The 16,197-nt window shown below is 34.7% G+C and overlaps 1 protein-coding gene across 5 annotated transcripts in view; it reads right to left on the bottom strand.

The window, feature by feature from the left end:
* Positions 1–16,197, bottom strand: part of ptprea (protein tyrosine phosphatase receptor type Ea) — an 83,434-nt gene that overhangs the window by 12,843 nt on the left and 54,394 nt on the right. For 4 of the 5 annotated variants that reach the window (XM_046853988.1, XM_046853991.1, XM_046853989.1 and 1 more), the window contains exons 3-8: positions 11,358–11,429; positions 7,920–8,016; positions 7,267–7,340; positions 2,447–2,583; positions 1,134–1,224; positions 76–152 (exon numbers count right to left, since the gene is read on the bottom strand). In XM_046853988.1, the coding sequence (XP_046709944.1) occupies positions 76–152; positions 1,134–1,224; positions 2,447–2,583; positions 7,267–7,340; positions 7,920–8,016; positions 11,358–11,424 (543 nt within the window). In that variant the 5' untranslated portion in view covers positions 11,425–11,429. Of the gene's footprint in view, positions 1–75; positions 153–1,133; positions 1,225–2,446; positions 2,584–7,266; positions 7,341–7,510; positions 7,668–7,919; positions 8,017–11,357; positions 11,430–16,197 lie in introns of those variants that run through there. The other variant, XM_046853992.1, reaches the window with a different exon arrangement.

Consider the following 16,197-nt stretch of genomic DNA (forward strand, 5'->3'; position numbering starts at 1 on the left):
TACATTATACATACACGTATTTCCAATCTTTACTAATATTGCTAAGGAATGAAACAATGAATACATGATACTTACATCTATATAAGAGGCATTTACATAATCTGAGTGAGAAATGCCATCTATCTGCGTCAGCTCCACTCTGGAATGATCATCTAATTAGCAAAAACAGAGAGCCTTCAGTATTTAGCTAAATTGGGATCATATTTACCTTATTTACGTAATAACATGGTATGTATTTTTCCTGCTGCATTCGAGAAAAAGAAGTGAGCGACTCTTTTCAGCTGCTAGCATGTCTGAGACAGCATAAAATGGTTTTGTGTTGAAACCCACAAACAGCTAAAATGAAAGTGAAAAACTGCTCATTATCTGTGCTGCAGGCTAAATTTTTAAGCAATATTTCAGTTTACACAATGCTTCCTGCATTTTCAGTGGCTAAAATTAGCGTCTTTAGTATTGCACTGTAACTACTCGTATAATGATGCCAACAAGCAAAGGAATCTAAAAGCCACTAGTTTAGTAGCATGAAAACTTCACGTATAAGTCTTTACTCATAACTCAAATGCTGTACAGTTGTGTATGTCTTGTATTCGTGTATGTCTTGTATTTGTGTGGTCTGCCGTGCCGAAGTGGAACTGGAGACCACACAAATACAAGACATATCTGATGGACAATCTATTGCTCCTGTAGCATCTACAATACCTCTACTATTCAATAAGCCTTTTGAAAACCCTAATTATTCAAATAAAAGTGATAAAATGGATTGTAATTCTACTGTGCAATGTATTACTGAGAACTATTAGTCTGTGCATATTAAATAATTAAAGTAAAACGTTACAGTGTTCATGTCTTTTATTTTAGCACACACTTTAAATGTGAAGTGGGTGAAACAAAATGCAAAAGAGAAGAAGAAGAAAGAGAACGTGTTCATGGCCATTGCTATGTGGGCACATGACAACCTGTGATGTGCTTTACACACAGGAAATGTACAGAAAACAGAAAACCACAGAGAGAGCAGAGTCTCTACTAGACAGTGAATTGAGCTCGTTGCCATTTGCAGCTGTCTCTGTGACAAGAAAGAGTACACGAGAGAGAGAGAGAGAGAGAGAGAGAGAGAGAGAGAGAGAGATACTCACATGGGAGAATATTGGGATATCTGTTTTTCTCTTTGTTTTCATCTCTGTTTGCCTCCTCGTATGTGCCTTGTGGGTTTCCGCCTGGTAATGACTACAATGGCAAAGAAAAAACAAAACACAATTTTTGTTTTCCAACTTAATTAGCTGTTTCAAGGTAAATCCTGCATTTTCCAGGATGTGTTAATCAGAATTATTGCAAAAATAGTGTATCTAAAGAGTCAAATCTGCTACAAGTCAAATATTTGTAATTAGCAAATACTAATAGCATTATTATATCACTTTACTTTTTTGCAACACTGCATCAACATCCTTACAAATAATATTCTGGTCCTGGATAAAAGAACAACACTTAGTCTCTTCCAGCAATGTCTGAAAAAGTGAAGTAATATTAATCCACTCCATTATATTCAGGGACATAGTCTTTGAATATTCCTAAGTTCTGTATTTGGACCTCTCTCCTCAATGTAAAGTATAGGGATTGTTTTTAAATAATATTTTATATATATATATATATATATATATATATATATATATATATATATATATATATATATATATTTATTTATTTATTTATTTATTTATTTATTTTATTTTATTTTTTTTAAAGTGGTAGAACTATAGTATGTAGATATTTAACGGAATTGTTCTGGTTATTGTGTATAGTGTTTATTTTTTGTACACATCTTTTGGTCATTCATTATAGATGTCATTCTAAATGCACTTTCTTTAACATATCCAGCAACTTCCTGTTTGGTGTAGACAGCTTAAGTATCCATTAAGACTACAGGATATTCTCAGCCTTTCTATGAGACACAGAGTTAATTCACAGAGTATGTCGCAGCTGAATCAGCAGCCAATGACTCAATTTAGACTACCATGGAATGGCTTCTGAATCATCTGCCTTAAACTGCAAATTGGGTAATTCTGAAATAAATCATCAGCAAGTGAACCAGTGTCAAATAATTCACATCTAACAAAATTGCATTTAAGCATGATAGGAAACAGATGCTCTTCAATTTCCTGTTGTTCTATTGAATGTGTTGGTTGTATATGTTTTCTTTATCAGGTGACAATTTCCATAATACAAAGCCTGTGTACTGAAGAGATATTCGGACTGCTCATTCAGCGTTTCTATGGACTTAGTTGCTACCAAACATGTTTAGAAATGAAGAAGGAACTACAACGTGCAGATTGACACTAGTGTCATTTTTTAAAAGTAGAAAATTATTTTCTCAGCATCAACTTTCAGTTCACTGAGTGCTTTTTTAACTCTGTGATCATCATGAACAGCAGAAAATACATAGAGAACTCACGTTGTATTCTTCTCGGAAGAGTTTCCCATCATCGGCAGACCGGATGCGGTACTCTTCCTCCAAGTTATCTACAGGAATGGGTAAATAGGTTTTGGATGTAGAGGGTGATCTCTGCAACAAAACCACCGTCTGTGCCTCTGTAACAAAACAAGATAAGGGAATTTAACTCTAGCAATTAAAAGAAGCTGGAGACAGACTTATGATCAAATTCATTGTCCATTTATTTCTTCATTTAATTATTCATTCTTCAGTAAGCACTTTTGCCCAGGTCTGATTAATCCCGTCTCGGGATTATTTGGCATGAGAAGTAACCAGAGAACCTGAATGAAACGCACATGGACATAAAGAGATCAGCAAAAATTCCCCACAGACAGTAACCTGAGCTCAGGATCGAATTTCATGCCCTAAACACATAAACACTACCCACTGCACCACTGTGGCTTGAGCTTATTATTATATACTCATTAAATGATGTGTCACAACTTGTTATTTAAGCATGTATCCTACTTTAAAAAAAAAAAAAAAAAAAAAAAAGGATTCAGCATTCCTTATGTTATAATTATTATGTTTTTTTTTTGCATGGTTACTAATAATTATCACAGATATACATAATAGCCTAATAGTCAACTCAGATATAAAACATTAATATTTAAAATAGGATTTTCATATTCATAATACATATTTTACTCTAGGAGTGATAGCTGAGATTACACCGTTGTCTGTTAAATCTCATTTTTCATCATTTCAAATCCTTTCTTGGCATCTTTCTTTTCTGCATGTAACCACTAAATATGACAATATATTTCACATAATTCACCTGTAGGGCATTTTGCAGATGCCCTCATCAAAAACTACTTTATTTCTGTTATACACAAGAGCAAGTAAGGATTAAGGGCCTTGCCCTTCTAATAAAAAAACTACCACTTCCATTTATTTATTACAGTCGTTATCTTACTTGACAGTACTGACATCTAATCATCAGAGAGACTTGCTGTAACTATTGCAAAATCTTAATTTTTGACCAAATTATGCTGCTCATTTGGCCTGTACTACAAACCCTTGGACCCCCGGTGTTCTCCGTGTCATGGTGTAGATATAACTGGTATGAAGTAAACAGTTTTAACCCTCAGAGGTTTGGTGCAAGCACTGCATATTGGAACATTTATTAATTGACTGAATTATCCTTTTTGAAAATCTGAAAATTAATATATAATGAAATAAAAATCCTAATTTTGTTTTATAATCCAAACTAAATAACAAAAAGGACAATCTTTGTTACTGCTGAACTGGAGCTATTATTGCATATATGGAACTTTGAAGCTGGGAGTGGATTTGCAAGCAAGATTTGTTCAATGTTAAGATCAAAACTCACTTAACAAAATGCAATTCAAACTCTACAATAAATTATTTATACATTGTTATATAAATATATAAATAATAAATAAAATCTGATTATTTCAAACCATTACAGAATATGATTTACACATAAATGACTAAATACAAAAAGCAAATTGAGGAAAAAATTAAAGTCTAAAATTCTCATATTAAGTCTTAAATTAATTTACATTCTGGGAAACTAAATTCAGTCTAGTTAAAGTGAACCCGTAGGAATAAATGAAAAACACAAACATGACTCAATCCCGATCACAAGCATATAACAGCGTGAACAACCCAGCCCGTTTTATACATGAAAAGGGGCAAAGTTAGAGTGTTCCAGCGAAGACTTATTCAGGTTTGGGTCAATGATGTGTGAAACCAGAGTTCTGAACATTTCTGATCAGTGAAGCTTGAGACACAGTTTTAAGGGTATGCTAGAAATCCAACATACACAAGCATAGATCACATAATGATTTATAAGCACCCATCACTGCATAACACACCTCAACAATGAATTATAATGAATGGACATTCAGTGCCACCCAGATAAGGATGTGTTCCCTTCTGAATCTGGTTCCTCTAAAGGTTTCTTCCTCATGTCATTTCAGGGGGGTTTTCCTTACCACAGTCGCCACTGGTTTGCTCAATAGGGATAAATATAAAATAATAAGGAACAACCTTATAAGCACTAAACGTAGACAATCTTTTATATAACAAAATTATAAACTCTTTATATCTGTATATTCTGCTTTGATACAATGTCAACAGTTAAACACGTTTTATGAATACAATTTAATTGAATTGAATAATGAATCAGTGTATTACATTGTGCACCATAGTAGCCTGGCATTTACACTTCACAACCACAAGCCAGTTTAAGTACAAAGAAGCAGCACTAGGTCATTTGTTAGCTCTATAAACTGAAGTAGAGGGTCAAACAAAAAGAAATAAAATGTGTATATTTTTTGGAGAAAGTTATTCATTTATTTATTTGTTTGTTTGTTCATACACATTTTAACCGCGAACTACTGAATCGTGAAAGAATTAGTCACTAATGAAATAGAAATCGTGAGGCTGAAGTTGGTGATACTTGCGCATAGGCTTAACATGTACAGTAGCATATCTATATCTATTATAGTTTTAGTAATTCAAAATACTTTTCATTACACGAGTGCTTATGTAGACAAAAGTGCTAATGTTGGTGACTAGAACAAATCTTAAGTGAGATAATAGGCAAAGAATTGGAGCTGCATGTTAAACAGGCTCGATATGAAGGAAAGAATTTATTCAGTGTCTTCCAAGAGCATTCTTTATGGCTCCTATTTCAGTATTTCAGGATTTCAAGTTTTATTTTAAATACAGCCCAGCTTAAGCAGCAGGAAAAAAATATTCGGTATGCGAAATTAAGTCTTAGAGCTTCTGTACAATATATGCAATAGAAGATTTTCATGGATTAGATTGCACCAGATATACAATATCTGATAAACAGATAAAATAAAAGCCAACATGGTCATACGACTTGAGTGATAAGTGAATAAATGCAGGTCAATGTTACTGCAAAAAGTTTGAGTTATTCTTACTATAATAGTTACTATAATTTTTCACAAATTGCTCCTGTAAAATGGGACTGTAACAGTAGTTTTTTTTATTTACCTCATATCTTGGGCTTTTTCTTAACTAGTCTAAAAAACATCCTTGTCAACAAAGTTCCTCTTAAAACTACAGTTGATATGAATTATATGTGGCAACCCTCAAAATGTTATACTCCTATATGCCTAAAATGTTTACCCTCAGTAATTTCACCCAAACAGGCACTTCCTGTTAAAGCAGGTTAGTGGGGAAATTAATTAGTTTACTGCTAGTTACAAATACATGACATACCCTAGATGGAGAAAAGCTGTATAAATTTGTATTACCACCAGTAAGCAACATAAATGGGTTTGTGCGCAAAATTGCTTTTTCTCTAGCTTTATTATCCGAGAGGCGATAGCCATAGACAGAGACAATATTACAATATTACAGTTGATTTAGCATTTAATCTGCACATACAAGTATAATCAAACTGTATAGAAATAACAATGTCTAGTCCTGCATATCTTTAAGTAATAGGAGTAAAAACATGTATGAATTATATTTTTTGTCATATTAACTACATTATTACCTTCTGCACGTAACAAACTGGCTCATTGTGCCATGGCGCATATACATTTTTGGTATTTCCTGGGCACACTGGGGCATGGGCACCTTTATTTTAACTCTCACCTGATAATATCTTACAATTCACACTGTATATCAGGTTACCTACCTATATTTGCAGGTAGACAACGGCAGACTAGAATATTGCTATTGTTTATTATCCTCTACCATTTATTAGTGTTACTTTCTGACCACAGCACTGCTATGCCTGTATAACTATGTAGTGTTTAGAAGACCCAACAGCACTAATACAGCACTAATACACTACAACACACACTACCATGTGAAAGTCACTGTGTCACAGTAGGTTTATATCATATATTATAGGATATTATAACAGAGTGCAGTGGTGTATATCCTCCAGTCTTTTTATATCAATGTAGTTGGTGGTATTATAAAAATACAGCATACGTTGAATAGCTAACAAACTTTCGATTAATTTCACTGCAATTTTCAATGCAGCTGTTCGGCCTCATTTCTTTTGAGAAACAGGGTTTAGAATATCTCGCTATGTGAATTCAGTAGGTCTCAATTTCCTAATAAGGCTAAATAAAAGCTGAGAGCAAAAAATGAAGCGTTCCCATTGTTACAGTGTCTTGGAAAGAACAAAGTTTCACAGTAGTTGATGAAATAGCAGTGTACGATTTAAGGAATCTCTCAATTAAACTGCAATACTGAAAGATTATCTATCAACCTATGACACATTATACAGTATTATAAAATACTTTCCCAGGCACTAGGATTCCCAGGCAAGAAAAGATATAAACAATAATACCTGATCTGCAAAAACCACATAACAACGTAGAGACTAAATGAATCAGATATGAAGACGAAAACCAAAAAATAATTGAAGTGATAATAAAACACATTTCTTTTATATCTACGTTGGCCTTTTGTTCCTTACAGCATTTGTCATACTTAATTATAGTTTTACTGCGAACTACCTCACCATCCTGGACAAATAAAGACATAGAAATATTTACCAAACCCCAAGAGAATAGATTTGAATGAACTGTTGATTTTTGTTCTTAGTCAGAGCTTCTTGTACAACAGACTGAAGAGAACAGCAGCATTGTGCATCCGGTTCCTGATGCAAATAAACATTGAGCTACCAAGAAACCACATGTCACATTCTAATCTTACAGCGTTTTTATAGACACGATAGAGCATTTTAAGTGACAAGTTCTAGTCACTGACAGTGAATAGACTGAAGTTGAGAGAGACATTTCAATGACAGATCACAGTACCTTGTTCTTCCAGAATGCCATTTGGTATCTTCTTGTCGACTACAGTGATGTCGGCTTTTTGGCGGTTTTTGAGCCTAGGCAAATTAAATGGAGAACAAATTTAGAAATGGAGAACTCTACAGAAATACATAGACAACTGTATGTAGTCATATAGTATATATACAGTCATGTGATATACCAAAACGTGTTCTTTAAACTCTTCGAACAAGAAAACAGTGCTGTAAATACTGTATGTTTTTCTTACCATCGGAAATTAAGGCTGTTCTTTCTCATCAGAGGTTGAGTTTTGGCACTCAATCTAAGACGTTAACAACCCAGATAATGTTGGACTTGAACCTTAGTCTTGTCTCTAAATGTATGAGTGTGAGTGTGTGTTCCTATGTGTCACTTTCAGTTCCTGCCTTCATGAAGTGGGTGGAGTGTCTGGAAATGACGTAACATTCAATGTGCATGTAGATGAATGTGTGTGTGTGTGTGTGTGTGTGTGTGTGTGTGTGTGTGTGTGTGTGTGTGTGTGTGTGTGTGTGTGTGTGGGTTAGTGCGTGACTGTGTATGTGTGTGTATGTGTGTAGGTGTGTGCGTGAGTGTGTGTAGGGGTGTGTGTGTGTGTGTGTGTGTGTGTGTGTGTGTGTGTGTGTGTGTGTGCGTGGTACCTGAGGCAGTAGCACGTTACCAAAGCCAGAATTAGCACTAGCAGTGAGAGTACGAGCAGTGTGGGCAGGATATGAGTGTTGCTGTACCCTTGGTTGTCTAAAGGAAGAAGGAGAGGCAGTCAAATGCATTTCAAACAAAGGAACAGGAAGCTGAGCCCCCACTGAGCTGCACAAGCTGGAATGGAAGTTCTGGGTGAGCTGATCCTGCCCTCAGCTGCCAGCAAACTCATTATACCTGATGTAACAAACTGCTTGTGTGATGATTTGACGGGCACTGGTAAATCCCAGTCATTTACCTAACAGCGGGTTGTGACATTAAACCCAGCACACGGGTTATTTTGGTTTTTTTATTTTTTTAGCAGTCTGGCAATCAAAAACCACTCTGATATTATAATTAATTATAAGCCATGGCAGACTCTCCATGGGTGCACCGAGTGAAGATGACGCTCAGATGAACACAACAGCATGCATTTATACAATATTTACATACAAAGCTGAGGTTTTTAAAAAAGGTTACTATTAATTGGTTAAACAAGACAAACTATCTTTTAATATGTAATATGTAAGAGTTTGTTTCTTGATTTGATCAGTCGCAGATATTTTCTTTAATCTGGAGATTCAAAAGCCTAACAACAGCACACAGACCTTCTATTCTGGTTTGACACATTGCCATTATGTTAAATCACATTCAATCTATTGTGATTTTATTGTATCCAGTGACTAAATGGTGAAAGAATTACTTGCCTCATGTTAATTTGTACCTACCCATACAGAAATGTAATATATAAAGAAAAGATAGTTAATAAATGTGAAGATGTATGAACATATTTGTAGTTCTATTGGTTGCTTGAAACATATATAATAAAGTATATTTACAAACCTGTGGAAATTATTATTATTATTATTTTTTATTTAACACCATTCATGATACATTAAAGTAGAACATAATATATGAGATACCTGATGTTGAGTTACGGAATTAGTTACTATGTGAAAATAGTGTCACAAAGACGTTAATGTAGAATTTGCTCATGGGACTATTTACAACTGATACACTCCTATAGAGTAATTTGAGAGGTCAGTCTTGTTCTTATCCTAAGCATCTCTGCTGTTGGATGTAAATCCACCAAATGCATACATGTAAATGCAGGGAAATTAAATGATTCAAGCTCTTCTGTGAATAGAAGCAAACAGTTCATATAAGATATATTTGAAAATGCTATAAAATAACTATTATTGTTCCAAATTACTCTTTCATAATATAAATGTAATGGATCCAAAACCAACCTGATTAAATTTCAAAGATTTTTCTTTTTACTTAGGAAGCAAATGTAAACCAATAATAAATGTTTGAAAATTAAACATGTTTTTGACCATTTATTTTACAGAATTAAGGACATGTAAGGTAGTTATATAAGGTAACTAATAATCAGTTACTGAAAAAGAGTAAATGTTATATATTACACATATAACGTGTGTGTGTGTGTGTGTGTGTGTGTGTGTGTGTGTGTGTGTGTGTGTGTGTGTGTGTTAGTAATACAAGGATAAACATCCTTTACCCATATATGAACATGTATTCTGTAGGCATATATGTGTCCTATATACTGTATGTGTATTTGGGAAAATATGTTACATATATTAAAATCCAAACATTAACATGTATGCAATATTTATGTGCTTTGCATATATTGCTATATATAAAATTTCACTATGGGTAGAATGAGCTGAGTTTAATAGAGCAAAGGACAATACAAATTAGGGATTCTTTTTATTTTTGCTCAGAACAGTACTTGCTTCCATTGTGGAAAAGGAATCATAATATAATTTTAGTAACTTTTTCTGGTCACTTGATCACTTTTGTGATTATATATGGATCACATATGGATACTTTCTTAATTTTAAGGGTGTTTCTTTTGTGTTTTTTGTGTTGTGTTTTTTCCTGGACATAGTTTTAGTCAACAGCTGGAACAGAGTTCATAAAAAAATCAACTTGTGAGGTAAATAAATATAATAGGAAAAATATTAATAATAGAAAAATAATTATTGATTTCAATATGGAAATTTATATTCTGTAAAGCTGCTTTATGACTATGTCCAATACTATTTGAACTGAATTAATTTGAACTGCTTCTCATTCAGAAACAGGGAATAAAACAATCTCATTGATGAATCCAAAATAGTATTGAACAAGTGTTATTGAGTCATAAATTTTTTTTTTAATTTGCAATTACAACACAATTAACACCAGTTTACCCCGTAAACATGCATCTCTTCATTTCTGGATAAGGGGAAACAAAGACCAACAAAGGTCACCCTAGTGGAGAAGACAATTTATTAGGAAGCTACAGGCACTTGTGCACTTTTAAAGTGAACACAGTTAAGGTAACATGCTGGCAACCTGGGTTTATTTTTTTGCAAATATGTGCTTAGCACCATTCTGAAAATGATGGTACACAAGTCTTAATTCATTCACAGAAGGGAACAAGTTCAACACTGATGTTCATTCATTTGCAGACAAATGTCACATAGTTGAATTTAGAAAGAAGTGAAACTAACAATTTCTTTCATTTCATATTCAGGTAAATATTTTTGTTCATGTTTGGTACTGCAGGGCCTAAAATTCTTTGTGCTTTAATCAGTCACCTGACAATGTGGTATTTCATATCAGGAACCCACATGAAACAACCAAGATATTTATGAAGGTGACTAAGGTGAACTTTTGACCTACTCCCAGCAAAGGATACACACTCAACAGTAAGAACACAATGACCTTTCTCTAGAGAGGTCACAAGTAAGTGCCATTCAGAGTGCTCTTACTATAATGTTTAATCTCTATCTGAAAGAGCACAGTTATGTAAATCATTTAGCTCAATGTTAGTAAAAATGCAACAATACACAATCTATTTTCAACTTAGTTCATCATGTACAGTTATTGTTTACTATAACATTTTATTTCAATAGTTCCTGAACTTAGGTTTATTAGCTATTTGCTTTCTGACACCATTTTCCTTTTAATTAATCCACCAACAGAAAAAGTGTTACCCAATCAATAATGACCATTTTGGGAAAGTCCGTTAAACTCCTTTTAACCATTAATCCGGCTTAATTAGAACAAAACGGAAAAAATAACGTGTCACATGCCGTAACAAATACTCTTTGTGAATGCATAAGACTGCAATGAGTACAATAATTTGATTAAAAAAAAAGGGTTATAGTGTATTGATATTCAATATTACATTATTATTGTTATCAATAAAAATAGATATTATTATTAATTAAAAAAAATTCTAGTATTTTGCTTTGAACAAATATCGTGCTATGTGTTGTATAGTTTGGGTTAATTAATGCAGGAAGAATTACAAGCATAACAATAAACAACTGACATACATTTATTACACTTATATTATTATAATATAATAATCAGGTTTTTTAACTTACCATCTGTTTTGTTTCCAGTGGCCTGACTGGAAGGTATCTGTGTTACCAAAAGCAGAACTAGGACCATTGTGGCTGGGAAAACAGAGAGAAAGAAAGAACGAGAGAGAGAGAGAGAGAGAGAGAGAGAGAGAGAGAGAGAGAGCAATTATTTTATTATTTGTTATTATTATTTGATTAATATATTTAAAATTAATATTAAATATTAAAGTTTGTTTTTTTTTTCAAAGAAAATCACCAGGATGTTCAGGCGCATAGTAAAAACAGAGCTAAAGTTTGATTACACTGATTACTGCTCATGAAAAATAAATTGCAGTGGTATTACAGTAATACAAAAGTAATAAATAAACCACTATTAGAACAAAGTGTAATAGTGTACGTCTACCACTAGATGGCGAGCGAGGCATACATTTCAAAAAGATTTATTACAAAGCGCTGCATCCGCACAGCAAACATTAATAATAAAATTATGTAACTACATAAACGTCATTATTGTCTAATTGACAAAGCTATGTAATTATATTTTATGAAATAATAAATCTATTGCATAAAAACAATGAATGTTCAAATTCACTAATTAGAACTACACACTGGATAAAATAATCCATCAAAACTGCATCGAAAGCACTTCTGCGATCTAGTACAACTATTAGGTAGCTACTGCATTGCTCGGAGTCACACCAGATTTAATAAGGTCTGTGACATTTCCAGACGATCTAACCTGTCTGCCAGCACTTCTGTCTGGGTCATGAATTGCTCAGGGTGTTGCATTGTCTGATTTAAATGTGTGGGGACTAAAGTCACTTATATTCCAGGTCTTTTTTACTTTGCGTTGTGTGTGTGTGTGTGTGTGTGTGTGTGTGTGTGTGTGTGTGTGTGTGTGTGTGTGTGTGTGTGTTTTCCTATCCGCTCAGTCTCCAGTAAGCAGGTGAAGAGAAGGCCCCTGGATGGAATGACAGAACTTCAAAGGACACCATGCACACACATTCATATACTCTTTAAAAATTGAGGAGCAATTTTGCATATCCAATCAATCTACCCATGTCAGAGGTCAAAGGCAAAGGCAAAGGCATTTGAACAGTCAAAGGCTGGGCTGAAGTATTTCTAATGACATAAGGAGTGTTATGTTACAAAGTCATGCTCTTTCAGTATTTTACAAATTTGTACTGTATATGATTCTTATGTAGATTTGAGTGCCTGGTGGTGTCAGCTTTACAGACACTCCCATAATTAGATGTGCAACGTAAAACATTTTATCAGATCAAATGGAAACACCCTAAAAAAATTAACATTTATCTTGTATTATGAGTGTTAAACATCCCAACGTAAAGTTATTCATCTATTTCTAGTTGTTGTTTTTTTTCAATCATTTCAAGCTTTTGACTTTGTTGTTCTATGGGTCATTTTACTTCTTTCTATAAATAAATTCTTTAAAGTAAATTGTATTCAACATACAGTATTTGTACTTGCTATGATGAATTTTTTACACATGTACAGTGGGGAAATAATTTATAGGGCAGGTTTATTTTAACTGAAAGAGAAAGAATAAAGAGAAAATAAAATTAATATTATATAAAAAAAATTAAGTTAAATATGTATTTGATCCCCTACAAACCAGCAAGAATTCTGACTCCCACACACCCAAATTAGTCCTGTCCTTTTAAGAAAGAGACCTCTTTTGGCATGATAATTTGAAGTCAATCGCCCTTGCTCTGAAGCTCTATGCAAAATCTTACCTCATAGGGTAAGGATGATACTGAGAAAAGTGGGAGATCAGCCCAGAATTACACAGGAGGAGCTTGTTAATAATCTCAAGGGAGCTGAGACCACAGTCACCAACAAAACCACTGGTTACACACCAAGCTCTTTCTGCTCAAGAATGCCAATGAATAGGCCCGTCTGAAGTTTGCCGATGAGCACCTGAATGATTCAAAAGAGGCATGGGAGAATGTGATGTGGTCAGATGAGACCAAAATTGAGTTCTTCGACACCAACTTCTCTCGCCGTGTTTGGAGGCAGAGATGTTGGGCACACCATCCCCTCTGTCAAACATGGAGGAAGAAACATTCTGCTTTAAAGCTGTTTTTCCTGCTAAGGGTACAGGAAGACTTCACTACATGAACAGGGTCATGCACTGTAGGAATCTTGGATGGGAACCCCCTGGCCTCAGCCGGAACGCTGAAGATGGGTCATGGATGAGTCTTCCAGTATAACAATGACAAAAAACATATGGCAAAGGCAACAATCTGCTGGTCTTGTAGCCTATTCCAGCCTTGTGCAGGTCTAGACAGCTCTTTGATCTTGCCCATGGTGGTGGGGAGGTTTGAATTGAAGAGGTTGATTCTGTGACTGGTGACTTTTATACACATAACCAGTTAATATTAAAAGCATTTCAAATACTTATTTTGCGCGATCAAATAGAAATCAATTTATAACCTTTCTATAATTTTTTTTGTCTTTTTCTGTCTAAATAAAATTCTAGACTGTTAATTTCTTTGTAAGGGGAAATAATTTATTTTCCGATTGTAAGGGTTAATAAATTACATTAACATTAATATAAATTACAATCAATTACATGAATTCATTTACACGTCTTTTTTTTTTTTTTATCTTGAAATCAAAACAGTAAATTGTTGTTCCAGATAGTGAACAGAGTTATGGACACATGCAAAGCTGTCACCATGAATTCGGTCAACATAAGGATCCCATTAAAAGTCAGATGATACATGTATCGTGTATGCACACACACTGCACAGCAAGAGAAACAGCCCTATTCACAGCCAAGAGCGCAGTAACAAGCCTAATGCCTGGATAATGAGCAGTGATTAGTGATGAGCAGAAACAGACTGTTTCACCTCTGTGGAATGTCTGTGCTGTCAGTGAGTCTGTCCTCTCGCTCCTCCATCAAGCCTCTAGTAATGAGCTATAAGCTTTAGGCCATTAGCACACATCCTGCACTCCTCCTTTCTCTGTGAGAGTCAATACTGCATCTCATGGCTATTAATAAGCTTACTTGCTCCCCCCTGTGATTGACTGATGAGGATTTCTTTTGAAACGGTCTGTGGAAACAGGAGCAATACCATATTTCACACACCAAGATGCAGTGGCGGCGGTCAGGACAAGCAAAACCTTTTCCGCTGGCCTAAACATTATCAGAACCACTGACCTACATTTACAACCTAAATTCTGAATTTTGTTCCATGTAATTTTATTAATTTATTTCCAACAGTTTATTCTCTTCATTTTGTAGCGTTTCTCTTGGCTGCACTGCTTCCAGTACATGTATGTGGATGTAAGATTTTTTGTCCAATCAGATTTTAGCCTCTATGTGCTGCCATGTCAATCTAATCTGCCCAGAGCCTTCAAAGTCTGTTCTGCTGGCCTTTTTACTATAGTCTCCTTAAGAAAAAGCTCTGTTTCTTTAACCAATCAGATTTCATATTCGCCTCACAGGGCAGCTAGCTGACCCAGAATAGCGTCAGCATTTTTCCGTCCATTGATTGGTTGGTCAGAGGGAAACTGTTACAGCCAAGTTTGACTGGCAAAACACGTGTGTAGCTCTGCACACATTAATACATCTGAGTTAGACTTTTTTATGCCTATGAGAAATTGATTTGGTCGCTGACATACTTAAAAATCCATTTTGAAGAAAAGCTAGACATCGTGAGGAGAGGTTGAGAAGCTAGCTAGCTTGTCTTAGCCGAGAAAGGGTTTGTTTACCACTTCCAGTAAAATATTAATATTAATATTTAGCTTTATGGGGTTTATAAACATGTGCAATTTTACAAATAAAGTATTAGAGAAATAAATCATTCTCTTTTCTAGTTTTTTCCCCGATTCTTTTTTCCACTGTTGTGGGATTGACAAATGTGCATGGTCCTGTCAAGCAGACGAAAACATGAACATGATGAATTGGACATGTGGCTTTGCATGATTACACAACGTACAGCTGTTATCACTTAGGGTGTACTTACTTTTGTTGCCATCTATTTTGACATTAATGGAAGTATGTTATTTATATCAGAGGACAGTAAATCTGTACTGCTGTACAAGCTGCACATTGACTACTCTAAAATATATTCAATTTACATTTCTATAGTATTGTCACTTGAGAAAATATATAAAAATTGTTGCTGAAATTTGAGAGGTGTACTCACTTTTATATCTATAGACCTATCTTTCATCTTTCTTTCAGGAATAATTCTCGTTTAATTACTTCACAGCGATCCTGAAGCTTCATTTTTGTCCCACTAGACATGCAGTCTGTATGGCTTTTTGCCAGCGAGCCACAGAGGATCGTGGACACATCTAGGCCATGTTAGTAATTCAGTAGTACCAAAGAAAGAAATTGGCAATGGAGCTGCGGACAATTCTGTAGAAATTATTTATTGTAAAACTTTTGCTGCTATTTTTGTTTTGCATCTTCCATGTGTTCCCTGTCCTGATGTTTCAACGGCACTGTTTCCTCATTCCTCTCCTTCACGAAATGAATAAAGCTCTTTACATTGGCCATGTCCCTCTCCCTGCTGTTGCCTTTGGCCTGACTGTGTGGGTCAGTTCAGAAAGACACTGTTGTTAATAGGTCATGAGATATGCTTGTGCGTGGGCTTTGCTTTATGGGAAAGACGCTCACATATCGCCTTGGGTATAGCATTGAGGAACGTGCTTTTGACTGTTATGTCCCTGACTGCACTTATTCATCCGAGGGAAATGGAAAGTGTGTATATGTGTATCTAAGCGAAAAATATGTACCATCTGTACATTGCCTATGGAAAAAGTATGAAAAAAGATGTTGGCAATATAAAAAAAAAAAAACACATTTTCTTTGCTTATAATCAAGCCC

This window comes from Silurus meridionalis, chromosome 7 (genome assembly GCF_014805685.1).
Source record: "Silurus meridionalis isolate SWU-2019-XX chromosome 7, ASM1480568v1, whole genome shotgun sequence".
In the NCBI taxonomy this organism is placed as follows: Eukaryota; Metazoa; Chordata; class Actinopteri; order Siluriformes; family Siluridae; genus Silurus; species Silurus meridionalis.